Below are 17,445 nucleotides of genomic sequence, written 5' to 3'. Positions count from 1 at the left end.
TTAGGTGACAGCATTCACAGCACCACAAACACAAATTCTGCTCTAGAAAAACATTCCTCTGTGTGCAACACGCGTCTTCAGGACACCGGTCACACAAAGAAGTGATTTCCACCACTCAGCTGCATATTGGCAGATTATTGAACAAACAGTGGAGAAAATAGCAAAACAATCCTGACAATCCAGAGTTTTAAAACATTGTTAATTTAAATTTATTGTAACAATGATAAATAAAAAAACCGATAAATGATAAACGATACAATACATAACCAAAAATGTTACTCTAGTCAGAGTAGCACAAGCTAAGCATATTTTTACTCAAGCAAAGTAAAAAGTAGCCATCCAAGAAATTACTAAAGCAGGAGTAAAATAGTATTTGCTTTCCTTTACTTCAGATTGAATCATGTTATTATTATTCTGAGTAGAAAACATCCACTGCTGACCTTAGATCACCGTAAGTCATTAAACTGATCCTGTGTGTTAAACTGTAACAGCTTCTGCTGTTCTTTTCTTTGTGTCTGAGCAAAATGAAGAAGAGCGTTTGACTCTGGCGGCAGACTGACACCAGTGGGTTCAGAATTACATTCAGACTGAAGGAAAAACAAACAAAACACAAACTGATCACACAGAGAAAGGCGAGACTTACAGAAGCATTTAATGACGTGTTAACGTAAAGTTTGCCGTTATGGTGGCCGAGCTGGGAGGAAACAACTGGACCGGGTTTGTTCACGTCTGCTGGACAGAATCAGAGCAAAAACAAGTTTTTAAAGGTACAAGAAGTCCAAGCGTAAAACAATCTGTTTTACAGTATTTAATTTACATTTTTAGATTTTATATATTGTATCATCAGCAGATGAACAAAACCAAGCTATTTTTAATTGTTCCAAAATAGCAGCATAGATATAAAACCTGTTTAATAATATCAAATCGCATCAAAGTAGATTTTATGATGTTGGTGTTCAAACATTTTGTCAAATGGTCCAAAGTAGTCAGTATATAAAAGCACTTGAGGGCCAAAAAAATATTTTTTAAAAATTATATCACCAAATATTTTGTGATTTTTTCCCCTACTCAACAATAATGAAGTATTTTAATTAAATAAATAAAATAATTTTTTGTAGTATTGGGATCATAGCTGAGATAACTAACATAACTGAGAAAATATTTAATCTATTTGGCTCTTCAGTTAAAAACAGTTTTCATGTATTAATACAGCAACTGAAAACAAATTTGGGTGCATCAAGTTGTAATTTAAAGTGTAAGTCAATCCTAGTTACCATGACAATAGATTGGAAAACATTTATCATTTTTGTGAGCAGATTTTAATTTAAAAGTTGTGGTTTTGTCCTAATATGTTTAATTTTTGTTGTTGGGTGGGCCACAAAAATCAGTTCAGGGGCCACAAATGGCCCCCGGTCCCTATTTTGACCACCATTTGTTGCTTTTTTTCTCCTGTAGCAATAGTAACACATTTAGATTTTATTATTTTTCTGTTAGTAACGATAATCGGCGGTGGCTCAGAGCCGGGCTTTCTCTTTGCTCAGGCTCCCATCAGCAGGAACAACTGGGACGTCCTGCAGGTTCCAAATGGTTGGAAATGTGAGGTTAAGCGGTGAGACGGAGAGGGAGGGGGCGTTCGGCTTTACGGTAATGAGCACATATTTTAACACCAGCCCAGCCACGACTTTATGCCTCCAATGATACAGCAGAAGCTGCTTTCTTGCTGCCTTTTTACACATCTAAAAGTGTGAAATAATGGGCTGGATGAAGCAAACAAAGGCTGCGTATCTTTTGTGTGTTTGGAGAAAAACATATCAAATGGATTAAATGCCATGAAATATTAAATGCCAGTCAGAGTCACAGCGGACAAAAGCACTTATGTCGGAGTGTGTTTCCCGACAGAGGAGGATGCAGCTCGGGCCATTAACGGAGAAAACATCAGCACAAAGAAATCGAGTGTGGACGCGTGGCAACGGGTTTGTGGGGGGGGAACAACGCCGACGTGCCGCCTGCTTTTAACTCACACAACTTATTTCAAACACGAGTTCTCACTTTGTTCTGCTGCTGGGAGCCCAAACTGTCACCATGGATGAACAGGTAATGTCCCAGGGAGGTAAACAACGACACATGCATGAAGCCAGGTCCGACTGCGGCGGCTTGTTGGGGTATTTATTGTTTTAAACGTTTTAAACGGCTGATCCATCCAGGCTGGATTCAGGGTGAGCAGCAACCTGCTGATCCTTTAAATCAGGAGCGTTCAGCAAAACGTCACACTTATAATAAAAACCGCCCACTTGGAGTAAAAATCCATATTTTCACAGAAACATGCATAAAAAAAGCATAACATGACATAATTGCTTTTAATGGTACTGCTGTAAAATGATGTAACATACTGACTACTACAGCTCCGTGTTTCAGATTTTAAAACACAAACAAATGAACTCCTGATAAATATTGTTGTTTTGTTGATTTTTGCTCATTTAGCAGCCACACTGTGACTTTCTGGACTTTTATTAGAACCAGAAATATTTTCAGAATAGCTGAAAAATAAGCCGCACATCTGTTTTTCTGCTCTGACAAACTGTATGGTAAATATTCAGTCTGTTTCGATGTTCAACACGGGAACATGAGGCACATTTTGGAAAACAATCCGTCTCAGTTTCACATCATTAGGAGTCTAATATTTTTATTTATAATAACTGCACAGTATTTTTTGTGTTGTTAGTCAGTATTATCAGTATTATTGTTGCTATTGTTAGTCTTTATAGATTCTTTTTAACACTTTAAGAACGTTTTTTGTGTGTGAACCTTTCGACCTCATTCTGCTGTTTCCACTTTGTGGGACAATAAAGTCGGTTTCTATTCTATTCTCCTATGCAGTGGTGTCACTAAGGTGGGCCCAAAGGGGGCCGGTACCCACCCCAGCAGAATCAATGATTGAAACGAAAATCTAATTTATTATTTATTTTAAAAATATATTAGTTTATAGATTTATGACTTTTTTGGTGTAAATGAAGTCCCACTTTCAATAATTAATGATTGTAACATAACATTCCTCCCTTTCTGTCCTTGTTTCAGGTTGTGTTTTGCCACCCACACACACCTGACCACCCTAAGTTACCCCTTTTCGAAGCAACAGAAAAGAGTAGCAGCCAGCTGAGCAGCACGTGGGGGAGGGGCAACTTTCTATTTCATTTTAATGACTTTAAACCGAACCAATCACATGATGGGAAATGCTGAAACGGTTTAAAACCTTGTAGTAGTTTGACACAGCCAGGTGAGGTCTACACACACACTCAGTGATATTTTTCTACTTTGCCTGCAAACACACAAATACCTACAAAGACAAAAGCTTGCCAGAAAAAAAAAATCACAAGCTGTGGGATGCCAGGGCAGCTGCATTTAACAGTGGCCATTAAATGTTATTAATCCAACATCTTTACAAAGTCAGCAGAGCACACAAACAAATGCTAACACATGTGGCTTTAACACTTTGCTCGCAACAGAAAGTAGCAGGCTAATGAGCGCAGGCTGAAGTTTGCAGATTCAAAGGAACTTGTTGCTCATTCTGAGGAAAAGAACAGGAAAAAGTGTATCTGTACCTGAAGGGACTGGATGTGTTTAAGTGAGCATGTGCTGCTGATGTGTGCGCGTGCACGTGTGTGTACTTTGGCTCGCCGCCAACCACAGTCTGTACCACTGGCCTCCCTTTCTCCAGAACCACCCTAAAATCCTCCCTGGGCCTCCAGCAATCAGATCCCCGCGGCAGACTGGAAGCAGAACAGAGCCCGGCCGAGCGGAGCGCGGAGAGATAGGCGCAGAATAAAACATGGCCGCCAACAGGAGAGAGCGAGGAGAAGAGTAGCCGCCATCGCCTTCCCTTCTCCTCCGCGAACGCATCAAAAGATCAGGAAAAGTTTGGTAAGGAGCCCCAGAAATATTCAAAACCAGGTCAGAACAGAAATTCTGATGATTTTGAACATCTGATTTGTTCAGTGCAAAAATACAAAACCTCACCAAGAATTTTTGGTCTAGTTTATAGTGAAAACATATTACTGCACTTAAAATGAGACTAAACTAACTTACCAGTAACATTTCAGCAAGAAATAAGAGTTTGTTTTAAATCAATATTTCCTAAATATTTTTTATAAAAAAGGACTAGTTAGAAATTTAATAAACAATCTTCCAGTGGAACTAGTACTTTTTAAATCAATATTTAAGACATACTGACCTAAAAAAGCTCATATTTCCTGCTGAAATGCTATTCATAATTTAGTTTTGTTTTATTCTAAGTGTACTAAGATATTTGCACAAAACAAAAATATTTGGTGAGATTTTGTGTTTTTGCAGTGTTCGGCATCAGTTAGTGCAAAGTAACATTTTGCATTTATTTTGCAGTTAATGTGGTCCTCTTTATGCATTATATACAAGTAAATACACACGCACGTGCACACACACACACACACACACACACACACACACACACACACACACACACACACACACACACACACACACACACACACACACACACACACACTCACAGGAACAACTGCACCGTTATTTACACACACTGGGCAGCAGCAGCAGCTAAGATACATCAGGTCTGTAATTAATTGTGTGCATATTAATCATAACAAAATAAGCAACATTTTCAATTCAGAAACACTTTTTGCTCCTAAATTATTGAATAAATAGACATAATTATTGAATAAATAGACATATGAATGCCACAACAGATATTTAATCTCTTATTTATGTTATTCAACCATCAGATTGGAGCAAAATGCTCCAATCTGCCATTCAGCTTCAAAATCCATCCGTAGAAATGTGGACTGTGGACGCCAACGTTAGCACTGGGGACATCTGCATTGCTGCTACATGGTTAGCCTTGAGATGCTAAATTAGCCTTAATTAGCTTCACTGTCAGGCTAACTCCATTTAGCACAACAGTATTATCCAGCATCTGATCAGATCATTTTTTGAAGCAGAGATTAACCCCCAGTGGGCCAAGAGAAATGGCTTTATTAGCTAGTGCTGTTGTTAGAGGATGATGCCTGTGCATCAGACTTACAGGCCGTACCAGAAACATGCAAATCAAAAAGTTCCATCTGGAACCTTTGTATGTAAAAAAAACACCCCCCAAAAACATCTATGTAATCAATTAGATAATTTAAATTAATGACTTACAGTTTCAGCTCTAAATAATAGTAATAACAAATCTTGTGCATCAGAAATACGGGCGTACCAGAAACACATGAATACAAAGGTTCCGGCTCAGGACTTTTGTATGAAGAAACAAATAAATAAAATTTTTAATGCATAAAAATCTACAGAAGTCAAAATTAGTGCATTTGTTTCCCAGTCAAACAAATGCATGTATGCTGGCAATGTATGCCATGTCTGCATTTGCCAGATGAACTTTGTTCGTGTCTACCTTTAATTTTATACTCAGAGTTCACTAAAACCAGATATGTCTAATTCTTGTGGAGTAAATCTACCCTTACAGGGTGAGGTAACTGGGCCATTTTTTAAAGCAAGGAAATCTTAAAAAACTAAGAGAAAATGAAATTGGCACTGGGAATAAAACGTCAAATCGGTGCATCTGTTGTTTTTTTTTAAATATAAAAATAAATGTTCCAACTTATCCACACTTGTCTTTTTCTCTACATTCATGCATTAAAAATGTTATATAACATGAGAGGCCCCAAAGCCCCCCCTGGCAGCGCCCCTGCAGGAGATGGAACCAAAGTTCCCCATTCCTCCCGCCGCGGCTGTGCTACCTGATAGAAAAACCATTTTCCCCTCAACAACAACTTCAGTAATTTCCCCGCGTCTAAAAACGTACACAGCAGTGCATGTTGGGAGAAAGAGTCAACTGCAAGGCCCGGACAAAATTACCATCATTATCCATAACCATAAACAAGCCTGATGATGATGATGATGATGATGGTTTTAACAATAATAATAGCAATCCAGGCTGAGTGCTTTTTCACATAGCAGTGACAACATTAGTCACACCGGCAGCAGAGAAATGAAAGGCTCGCTGCCTTGAGAGCTCCCCTTTGTTGCCGCTGCTGATGGGGCAAATTGGCAGGGAGAGCCGGCAGACGGGGTCCTTAAAGACGGATGTAAAAATAGTGGGCTGTCGATTTGCCCGCTGCGCTGGCGCGGCTCCAAGCCAAACAACATAACAGGAGTTGAGGAATAACAGGAAAAGGGAGAAGCCGTGGTGAAAGTATGGCCTGGGTTCCTGTCACTTAGCGCAGGTCACACCGAATGTCACCTTCCTCTGCCTGCAGGACGGGCCGAGACAATGTCTCCGCCATATGGACCGGCGAGAGAAACGCCTCTAATCTGGGATTACCCAGCATGCCGGTGGGCTGGTCACCCGAACCAGGGCTGCTGCCGCCGCAACGAGTCGCACAAACCGGTGACAGCTGCTGCATTCCTGTCATATCAGAGAGAGAGAGTGTGTGTGTGTGTGCGTGTGTGTGCGTGCGTGTCCCCTCATTAGTCGGCGGTGGGGTGTTGACATCCTGAGCGGCTGCCTCTTCAAACACACACTTCCTCCTCACACCGGCAACTTTTCCTGAATGCAGGAAACTGCCCAGAGACAAATGACTGAATGTTGGGTTCTTGTTTTAAGGAGGAGGAAAAGAAGCAGAACAAGGTTATTGTTATTGTTATTATTATTATAATAATTATTATTATTATTAAAACTATATTTAACCAGATAAAAACCCACTGAGATCAAGATGTCTTTCACCAAAGTGACCTGGCCAAGACAGGCAGCAGCAAACGTCAAATTAGACAAGTAAGCAGAATTAAGAAAAATACATTAGGATTATAGAAATTACAATGAAAAGCAGCAGTTGTGACAATATAAAAAAAATATTTCAGATATTTTGCAGCACAGCAGCAGAAAGTCTGTGATGCAGATGATCCAATCTCTCCTTATTAAAGCTACATTCATGTCTGAGTCTCACTTCATGGATTCACCTTTTTGAAAGTAGAGATTCACCAATCAGGCTTTTCTGCTCTCAGCTGCTGATTCTGATTTTTTTATTGTTTGTTTGCAAAGGTTAAGAAAACCTGATGTCAGTAGTTTTCAAATGAACATCTTGTTGGAAACTGCTTAGATTAACTGTATAAATAGTCTGTGTGTTTCTGCTGTATTTATAATTGTGTTATTTATATATTTCTGTTAAGTGAATTAGCTACAATCTGCTACAGCGCATCAAATTATGACATTTATAGTAATAAAGTTTATTACCACTATTACTAAAGAAAACCTTTTGCTTTTAATATTTTCCTGTGTGTTTATAGTTCCTATTGTTGTTATTTTTGATCTTTGTTTCTGTACAGCATCTTGAAAATGACTTTTTAGTAAAATGTATGATTTCTATGATTATTAAGGGCTTCAATCAGAGAAGCTGCATGCTGCTGCATGATGCATTTATTGACTGAAAAGGCTGGGATTTCTGAGCTTTGATGCATTTAGAGATTAGGAGAATTTCAGGTTTTTCTGTTTTTGACACACCAATCACAGATCAGAACTGATCAAAAGGTAAAACTGTCTGATTAATTGGTGCATTAATTAATCAGACAGACATAAAGAACAAATGTTGTTCCTGAAACCTGCAGGAGTGAAGCTCAGACGATGCAACGCTGCTGCAGGAGGCCAACACGACTCTCATGAATGCATCTGTGCGTCTCGGCGGCCACGCCGGCGCGTCTCCTCGGGACAAACAGGAAACAGCTGACACGCAGCCCTGCAGCGCAGCTCACATGATGCGTATTGATCACTGTTTGCCCCCGGGTCTCACACGCAGAGTCAGGGTCAGCGCTCACCCGTCCTGCAGGGCATCGCTGCACAACTGCAGAGGCTGCAGCATGACCCCAAAATGCACATGATCAGGATATTTACCCAAGAAGAAGAGATGCTTTTTCTTCTTTAATGGGAGTTTAAACGAAGGACAGCGATGGCGCAATCATTGGATAAAGTTTAGCTGTAGCTGGTGCCTGGCTAAACACAGCATGAATGGGACTTTGTGCATCCTCCACTTTCATTAAGCTTGGTGGCTTCTTAATAGGGCAAACATACTGTACTGCAAAAACACAACATCTTAACAAGTATCTAGTTTCTAGTGCAAATGTCTGCACAGCTTGTGGTGTTGGTTGATGCACTTCTGTGCTGAAAATGGAGGAAATTCTCAGCAAATTTAGATTTTTCATCATTTAAAATGCAGATTTGAACCTCTGGTCATCTTTTGATGCACCTCTCACCAGCATACCTTGTTTTGTAGTTCATATCTTCTATTTTTGAACAGTTTTGACTCACTCACCCTTTTCACCCAAATATGTGATAAAATAATCACATATTTGGGTTGTAAATTTACAGTATTTTAATATAGTGGGTAATTAATTTGGCTTCATTTTGCTTCAAATATTCAAAAACACAAAATCTTACAAAGTGAAATATGACACAACAAACTTGTGGAGTTTATTTTAAGTCAATAATTATTTAATATTGATGAAAAAGTTTTAGTGACACTGGGAGATAATTTCACTTTTAACATGGGAAAAATGTTTTGTTATAAGTGAAATAATCTGTCAGTGGAACTGGAACTTTTTCATTGACTTATAACAAGCTCTTACATCTTAATAAAATGCTGCTTTAACTAACTTAAGTTAGTTTTGTCTTATTTCAGCTGTACACAGATATTTGCACTACAAACTAGAGCAGAATTACGTGGTAAGATTTTGTGTTTTTGCAGCTTGAACATGAGAATCCTGCAGTCAGATTCAAATGGTGCAGAAATGGAAGATGTTGCTAAGACGGCGTTTCTCCGTCAGGTGCCACAGCAAACAGTCACCAGCTTCCTTTCTGCTGTCAGTATGTGCTTTTAAAAAACACAACAGGAATCACTTCTCTTTCTGCACAGAGAGGATCCTCAAACCAGGTTTATTTTGCATTTAAGTTCTGAAGTGTTTTTGTATTTGAGATGCAAAAGAAGAAGAAGAAGAAGCGGTGAGAGACAGAAGAAAAAGAAGGAGTAGTAATGGGGGAAGTGGTGCATGTCTTTCCTGCAAATCTCCTCTTTCACCTCTGCTCTCCTCCAGCTCTCCATCAGGCCAGCCAAGAGACACTTCACCTCGCACCCGCACACACATGGAGCCTGAGCCAACACACACGCTTGCACTCGTCCTCCAGCATGCGCACACACACACACACACACACACACACACACCACTGGCATCTGACTGTTGAGCCACCCACTCAGAAAAATAAATGGCAGAAGCGGAGACACGAACGCCTCGACACCAGATGCGCGCACGTATAGACATCCATATGCTTCGAGTGCAACGACCCATCAAAGACAGACATGGAAATAATAACAGTCGAATGTAACCACACGCACACACACACACACACACACACACACACACGCACACGTTCACTCACTGTGGATAATTCTGCACATATGCATCAAATCACTGCCTTCTGAGGCCGGCTCTGCAGGAAAACAGCAATGCATAAGCAACATGCAGCACTCCTGTACCGAACACTGTAAAACAAGCTGCTCTCACACACTCTCACACACTCTCACACACTCTCACACACACACACACACACACAGACGTGCAGCTATAAGTCTATTAGGGTGTTAATAGGCAGATTAGTTTGCACTGTGATCTGCGCTGAAGAGGATATTATCCTCCTTGCTTCTTTCCTCAGACAAAACAAAGCAGAGCTTTTCCACAAATACGTCTGTCATCACGCCCTAAAGAGCGATTAATGCTCTCACTCAGAAAACACACAGCAAGCGGAGCAAAACGCGGCTAAAACCCACGTCTGAGTAGCAGAAAAAAATGGTGACACAAGACAACTGAAGGAGTAAAAGACAGGTGGGAGCGAATGACGTCTGAAAGTCAGTGGGTGTATTTTAAAACAAAAGCAAGCAAAAATTTAAGCAGTGAAAAAATACTGATAAGAGCAAGAAATGGGTTAAAATGATAAATGTATTGTGATTTTAATTAGGCAAATATTTTCAACTTTTCTACTATTTTCAAATAAGCAAAATAATTTTTTTCCAGACAACAAGGAAGTTTAAAGCTTAAATTTAACAGCTGGAGTGAGAAATGCACTCAGAGAAGTTTGTAGTGAATAATAATAAATACATTAAAAACTTTTGCATTTTCTCTGCTTGCATTAAGTGGAGCTGCTGTGTTTCACAGTGAGAGTCTGAAGGAAGCAGACAGGAGTAAATTCTGGTGCCACTGTACCTCTTCCAGGTCTCGGCCCATTGTCGACCTGTCGCCCTTCAAAGGAAGCCGCGTTACTGCACCCTTTCAAAACAAAACAAAACAAAAAAACAAAAAAAAAGGAGACTCTAATTTAGATTTAGCTTTAGACTCAAAACAAGCACTTAATTTTAATTTTATTTTATTCTTGTTTTTTTGACGGAAATGTGCTGCGCCTGGGTGGCATCTCCAGAGCTGCAGGTTGGAGGTGAAGACAGTTTTTTTTTTTTTTTCTTTACGAGCCCCTTAAAGCCTGATGCTGGTTCCCACGTTTTCTCCAACACTAAGCGGAGAGGAAAACAAAAAAAAAGCAAAAGGGACGCGGCCTCCGGCTGCTGTTACTGAGGAAACATCCCTGATGAGCCAATTAGGCCCGTGGTAGCGCTTATCTGCGGGGTTTCTAACGCGCAGGGGTCGATATTCAGAGCCACGCATGTTGCGGGTAAATTAGGGCTCCGAATATAATCTCTCCGTAATGCCTGGGAAATAATTAAACTCACAGCAAATTTATGTAATTCTTCTGTGTGCTAAAACAAATACGAAAGTTTTATTTTGCTGCGTAAAATGCGCACAGATGTCAGAACAAAGCTCATAAACCAGGCAGCATTTATCGAGTCTGTTTAATTGATTTCTTTCAAACTGCACCTTGTTTCTGCGTTTCTGTATTTAGATTGCGGGGGATGTTTATTTCCTGCTTTAAAAAACGATTTAAAAACCTCACCGAGGCCTTGAGCTGGAGACATTAATTATTCTCATTTCAGAAGACGCCTCAGTTCGAGCTTTTTCCGGGTTTCACGTACAAAATATACATAATAATAAATTAGAAAGAAAAATGAAAATAATGCAGGTGGATGGGATGGAAAAACACAAGAAAAATTATTCTGCCTCTTTTTTTATTTTGCTTGTTTTTAACAATACACCAATTGTGTGTTCAAATATTCTTTAAATAAATATTATCTATAATATAAAAAAGGAAACATTTACAATATTTGCACTTTACTATTATAGAATTTAAAAATGAAATAAAACGTAATATTTTCTCCTGTCGGTTGGAAGGTTTGGAAACACCGCGAGGTGGAAAAAAAAAGTAAAGTGAAAACAGACTTATCGATTAGTTATTAAAAGATGAGGTGATCTGGCACCTGCTGCAAACTACAGGAAGGATCGATGATTTTTTTTTTTTAATTGACATCGAAGTAACATTTCTCCATCTCCAGTCTTGTCACATTTTTGGAGAAGTCCTGTCAGATGTTTGGATTTCTGGCGCAGCCGCGTCTCTCCTGAACTCACCGCGCTGCGCCGACTTCTTCCTGCGTATCGATCACATCTAATCCGGCCTAACGAACTATAAAACCCCGCGCCACCCGGCTCTTCTTTACAGGTTTTCTCTCTCTCTCTCTCTTTCTCTCTCTCGCCCGGACACCCCAGGGGTGCGCCAGGCTCCGCAAACACAAAGTCATTATCGCTTAGATTCCAATAAGGCGAGTCTGTCAAGGAACGAGCTTCCTTCGGAGAATTTATGTCAGAGGATATCTTCTAAGTGATGCGCGGAAGGATAAATAACAGCGAGTCCCACAGCTGATTACATTGAAACAACGATGCGCGTTTGTGGAGAGGAAGAGGGGGGGTCCCAGCAGATGCGGAGCGCAGGGGCCCATCCACCTGCTCACACCGGCAGAATGGGGGACAACAGGCTCTACCACCCACACTTCCTCATATATATAAATAAGCAATTTTATTCATACGTCTGTAGGTTGGAAAGTAATTTAAAACTGGATATTGGTGAAATTCCAGCATTAATTCCAGTTATCAGACTGATAAAACCGTGTCGGAATTATTTTATTCCTGATGTGACAGTTGCAAGGCTAAAAAAAAAAAAGAAAAAAAAAGCGAGAAGATTAAATGAAAAGTTTCCTCATTTCCAACGCAGAAACTGTTGCGCAAGAGCCGCAGCGGCCTGGTGCGTAACAGCGTGCGCTTGGTACGGCGGAGCCTGCAGGTCCCGCAGTGATTAACTGCAACCCTAACAGGCGCGCACGACCCTCACCGGCTCCCCTCACGCGCGTGCGCGACAACTGAAGCACACAAACACACCCGCGCGCGCGACAGCACTCACAAAGGTCCGACTTCTCCCCTCATTCCTCTCCTCCCTTCTTTCGTCCGACTTTTTAACAAAATGAGTTAAAAATAACTCTCCAGTCTCCCGGCTCTGGCTGCAGGTTTACACCTGGAGTGGAAAATAAAAAAGAAAGGCAGCAGAGGAGTGAGAGGCAACCGGGGGAGAAATCAGCCGTGGTCCGGGTTCGGGAGCACCTTGCGTCGGCCGCAGGAAGGTGAGGAGCCGGTGTCAGAGGGGGGAACCTGCCGGAGCTGCTACCCGCTCTGAAGGCTCCAAAACACGGATAGAAACTCCGCTTACTCCGCAACTGATGGAGACTTTAAAAGCGATTGAAATCGGATATAATTTCTACATAATTTTTTAAAATATATTTAGTGAATTAAATAAAATAAAAGAAGTCCATGCATTCAGCAGGAAATAAAATAAATACTTTCAGCACTGATTAAAGATCCAACACTTTCCAGGAGCAAAAAGTGGAAGACAACATGTAAACACACAGACACACACGCACACACACACACGCACGCACACACACACGGAGGGATGGAAAAATGAATTTTCCCCTCCTGGACCGACAGCGGACGTACCTGCTGGGACATTCTGTAGAGGAGGTTGCTGTCAGTGCTCTGCTGCTGCCATGTCCCCATGAAGCCCGGCTGCTCGGCGCTAGGCGGTCTGGTGCTGAACTGCATGGAGCTGCCTGCTCCCTCAGCACTGCTAACAATGCTAACACCACCCTGACCACCAACACCACCACCACCGCTGCTGCTGAGGCTGGGGTGAGTCCGGCTGCTGGACGGGATGCTCACACCGCCGGTGGGTTGGTTAACCTGAGCCGGAGGAGGAGGAGGAGGGGGCGGCCTGGGCGACTCCGGGTCTCTGCTGGGCTCTGCTGGGACTGGGTCGCACTCGCTGCTTCTCACATCCAACTCTGCCTCCTTGGACTTGGACAGAAGGAGGAAAGAGGGAGGACAGGAGGGAGGGAGGGAGGAGTGTGAAGGAGGAGAGAAGAAAAATAAGTCAGCGAAGGTGGGTTCTTTTGGGGTCGTGTTGTCTTTGAGTTTTTTTCTTCTTTTTGAGGAGAAGTGTGTGTTTGAGAAAAGAGGGTGAATCTCCTCAGGGGCCTCCTCATCTTGGGGGAGGAGAAGGAGGATGATGAGTGGAGGTGAGGAAGGTTGGAGAGAGGGATAGAGGGGCTGATGAAAAGCTGAGCAAGAATGGAGGAAAAACAAAAATAAAAGGTGGAGAGGGAGTGTGTGTGAGAGAGAGGGAGGGAGAGAGAGAGAGAGAGTGTGTGTGTGTGTGTGTGTGTGTGTGTGTGTGTGTGTGTGTGTGTGTGTGTGTGTGTGTGTGTGTGTGTGTGGACACACCAGAACACAGATTACCTGCCAAATATTCAGCCAAAAAGAAAAAAAAAAGTTGGAAATAAGAACTCGACACACGCAAACCGGAAAGTTGACTTAAAAGTACAAAATCTGAGCCTGAAGTTTGAGTTTGAAACGAGCCGAAGCGGAGTCGCGCGTCTTACCATGAAACCAGCGGCCGTCCCGGGAAAAGTGAGGATGAGGAGTGAGTGTGAGCCACCAGCTATCCCGCTCCTCTCCCTGCCTCCGTCTCTTCCTCTCTCTGTGTGACTCCGTCCCTCTCCTGACGTCCGCGCCGCTGCCTGTCCTCCCTCTCTCTCTCTCCTTCTCTTTCTTTCCCTTTCTGACTCCTCTGTACTCCGCCGCAGCCACGGAGGAACTGAGCCGAGCGCGTCGGAGTGTGTATGTGTGTGTGTGTGTGTGTGCGCGCGCGCGCCTGTGTGTGTGTGAGCGAGAGAGAGCAATGTGGGAGAGAGAGAGAGAGTAAATGTGTGAGTGTGTGTGCCGGGGCCGGTGAGGGCTCAACTGTGCCGCTGAGATGCTCAGTGACACTGCGCTGCACACTTCCCCGGCACGGACACCCCTCCTCTGCTCGGGGCCGGGAGGTGGGGGCAGTGAGGAAGAGGAGGAGGAGGAAGGGGGAGTTAGCTGCGTGTCCCCCTGCCTCATTACCATGTGGGCTGCTGCGAGTGGCCGGCAGCAACTTGGTTCTCCTCCGCAACGAAAAAACAAACGGGGTTTCGCTTTTGCGACGCGCTGGGGCGCTGCGTTATTGGGGGCGCCACAAAAAATTAATTATTTGTAGTCAGCATTTTCTGTATTTAACAGCTGTTTGTGCGTGTGTAAACGACGTGGCACCTTACACACACAGGTTTCTTCACTTGTCATTAAAAACTCCGCAGCCTTTGTTTGATTTCCAGCAGTTCTAATGAAGGACTAATGGAAACAGCAGCAATCTGCCACCATCTCCGCGCTCCTCCTCCTCCTCTTCCTCCTCCTGCTGCTCCGTGGAGGCGCTCAGATTTTAATTAAGAAAAAAATGAGGAAGAGGTTCCATTTTAGCCAAATTGGTCCCCACAGCAGCAAAGGTGTGGGAATAAAATGAGGGATGGAGGAGTAGAAGGAGACAGACACGGAGAAAAAGACACACAGGAGGATAAAAGAAGAGGGGGGAAAAATTTCCTTTGACACAGCATCTCAAACAATGAAGACACCCTCCCTCATCTACAACCTTCTGCTCCTCCTTTCCCCACAATCAGGCCGTCATTAGAGAAATGACGGAGCCGGTTCGGGGTTCCACGGAGATGTCACCGTGATCTTTCCACGGCAGATCAGCAGCAGAGAGGGACAGACGGAGAACTTCTCTCCCCAGCTGCATTAAACGGCCTCTGATCTATAGAGTCACTTCAGATTTTGTGCTAAATTGCTGCAGACAGCTGCCTGGCTGTCTGTTAAAAGCCTTTTGTAGCAGCCACTAATGGCAGTGCAGAGTTAACCTTTGCTGAGATTATCACACCCGTCGTTCCGGCGACGTACACAGAGAGAAAAGTGCAGCATGTGTCTGAACGTCTTTTTGTCAAGTGGGTTTAATTTACATCTTAACTCTCTTTTCTCCTCCTGTCCTGTCTTCATTGCTTTTGTTCTCCTCTTGTCTGGAGATGCACCGATCGATCAATCGACCGCATATCGGAATCGGACGATTTTCTCTTGATACCGTCAAATCAGGCTTTTCATGTAGCGCATTAAAAACTAGCGGTTTACAACGTTTTTCATCCTGGGACTCTCAAATTAACGGAACCCCAAACTAAACGAATATTTGCGGATTCAATTTGATTAATTACTTAGGTTTTAACATATTAAAAGGTCTATGCAATTAATACCTTTTAGATTTTTTTTCTTTTTACATACAAAGGTAGCAGACGGAACTTCTTTTTTTGCCCGTAAATTTGACGCACAATTGACGTCCTAACAGCAACAGACGAAAAAGCCGCTTCTCTGATCTGATTGGACACTAGGAAAGACTTTTGTTGTGTTCAAGTTGTGCTAGGAGGAGTTAGCATATCAGCTATTTAAAGCTAAAATAGCATCTTAATGCTAAAGATGCTAAAGTAGAACAATGCTAACATTAGTGTAAACATTTCTGAAGATGTATTTTTTAAAGACGTCACATGAGACATTTGAAAGCTGAATAACACTGCACCAATCTGATGCAAAATGTTTGTTTATTCAACAATGTAGCAACAAAAAGGGTTTAGAATTGAAAATGTTGCTTAATTTGTTGTTTTTTAATAATTACAGACCCACCAATATATAAATATATACATATATTTGCATAAAATGCAGAACATTTAACATAATGAACAGATTGTTGCTCATTTTGTGCATCTCTGACTGAAAAACATAATTTTCCTTAACATTTTAACATGTTGGATTTTTGTTAATCTGTTCTTAAAGACATAATTTAAATGTTTAGAGTTGCTTGTGAACCATAAAACTGGAACATATTTGAGGTGTTTTGATGATTTTGATGAATTTGACAAAATGTAATGTTTGTTTCTCAATTGGTGACTGTATGTTGTTTTTATTACTTTTTATGTTGTTGTGATCTAAAGCACTTTGAACTGCCTTGTTGCTGAAATGTGCTACACAAATAAATTTGACTGATAACTTTGATTTAAAACAAAAAGTTTATTTAATAAGAACTCAAGTTTAAGATTTCCAATCACTTTTAGTTGATAATATTTCATCTAGCAGTTTATACTTTAGTGCACTTTTTAAAAATTGATCAGATGTTTTTTTATGGGCCCAACGATCAGATCTGCCGCCAGCTTTAGCCTCCATCTTTAGTGGAAGATGTCGCCGTGCAGCTTTGCACAGTTTTCTGTTTTATCCAGGAAAAAACGCATCTCTACTTTTATCTCCCATCTTATTTTATGACCTGTCAGCAGCCACCATCATAAAATACTTAATGTATCACCCCTTCGATGCGCAGCTTTACTCTTAACAACTTATTGAAAACATAATGCATGAGGCTCAGGCTAATTCTATTAAGTGACAATTTAGCCGCCAAGGTTGCTTTTTCCCCTCTCCAGACTTTTCCTCCGCTCCCTCTCCCTTCCCCTCAGCTGTAAATGTGCTAGTCTGTGGGTTTTTCAAGTGGCACTCAGTGTTTCAAGTCAAGCTGGTGGCTCAGCTTCTGACCCGGCTGCTTAATGGCTGTTATTTGTGGGAGGGAGGAGTGGACTCTGCCAATAGAGCTCACTCTTCCTTCTCATTTCTCTCACACTTTTCCCCCCTTTTTTCTCTCTTTGCCGCTTGCTGATAGCAGCTACTAGCAGGAAGAGGAGGAAAAAAAAAATTTGGAGTGGAAACAGAAAGATGAAAAATCTGTATTAGCTGCAGAAAAAAAGAGGATCCTAGAGATTCTCAGGCTCCTTTATTAAAACTATTATTGTGGAGGACTTGAGAATTCCCCGTGGGGCAGGGGTCCATGTCGAAGCCCATATAATTAACTAGAGGCTCAGCTACGGATCAATTACCAGACAAGCAAGTGATAGCTGAATCAATGGAAGATCATCAGGCTCGTTATCAGTGTTGCAACTCATTAGAGGAAAAGTGAGGTAGAGAAAGAGGGAGAGCAAAAAAGAAAAGAGGGAG

The 17,445-nt window shown here is 41.9% G+C and overlaps 1 protein-coding gene across 1 annotated transcript in view; it reads right to left on the bottom strand.

Annotated features, from left to right (window-relative positions):
* The window catches only part of bnc2 (basonuclin zinc finger protein 2), a 227,118-nt gene that overhangs the window by 128,077 nt on the left and 81,596 nt on the right, over window positions 1-17,445 (bottom strand). The window contains exon 2 of the mRNA XM_088006490.1: window positions 13,012-13,368. Within this exon, the coding sequence (XP_087862616.1) occupies window positions 13,012-13,368 (357 nt within the window). The remainder of the gene's footprint in view (window positions 1-13,011; window positions 13,369-17,445) is intronic.

Source organism: Poecilia mexicana, unplaced genomic scaffold (genome assembly GCF_051168715.1).
Source record: "Poecilia mexicana isolate PSO_F unplaced genomic scaffold, ASM5116871v1 scaffold_1, whole genome shotgun sequence".
Taxonomy (NCBI): Eukaryota; Metazoa; Chordata; class Actinopteri; order Cyprinodontiformes; family Poeciliidae; genus Poecilia; species Poecilia mexicana.
Note: the sequence above shows the minus strand (reverse complement) of the source record. Positions and strands in the feature narration are given on the sequence as shown.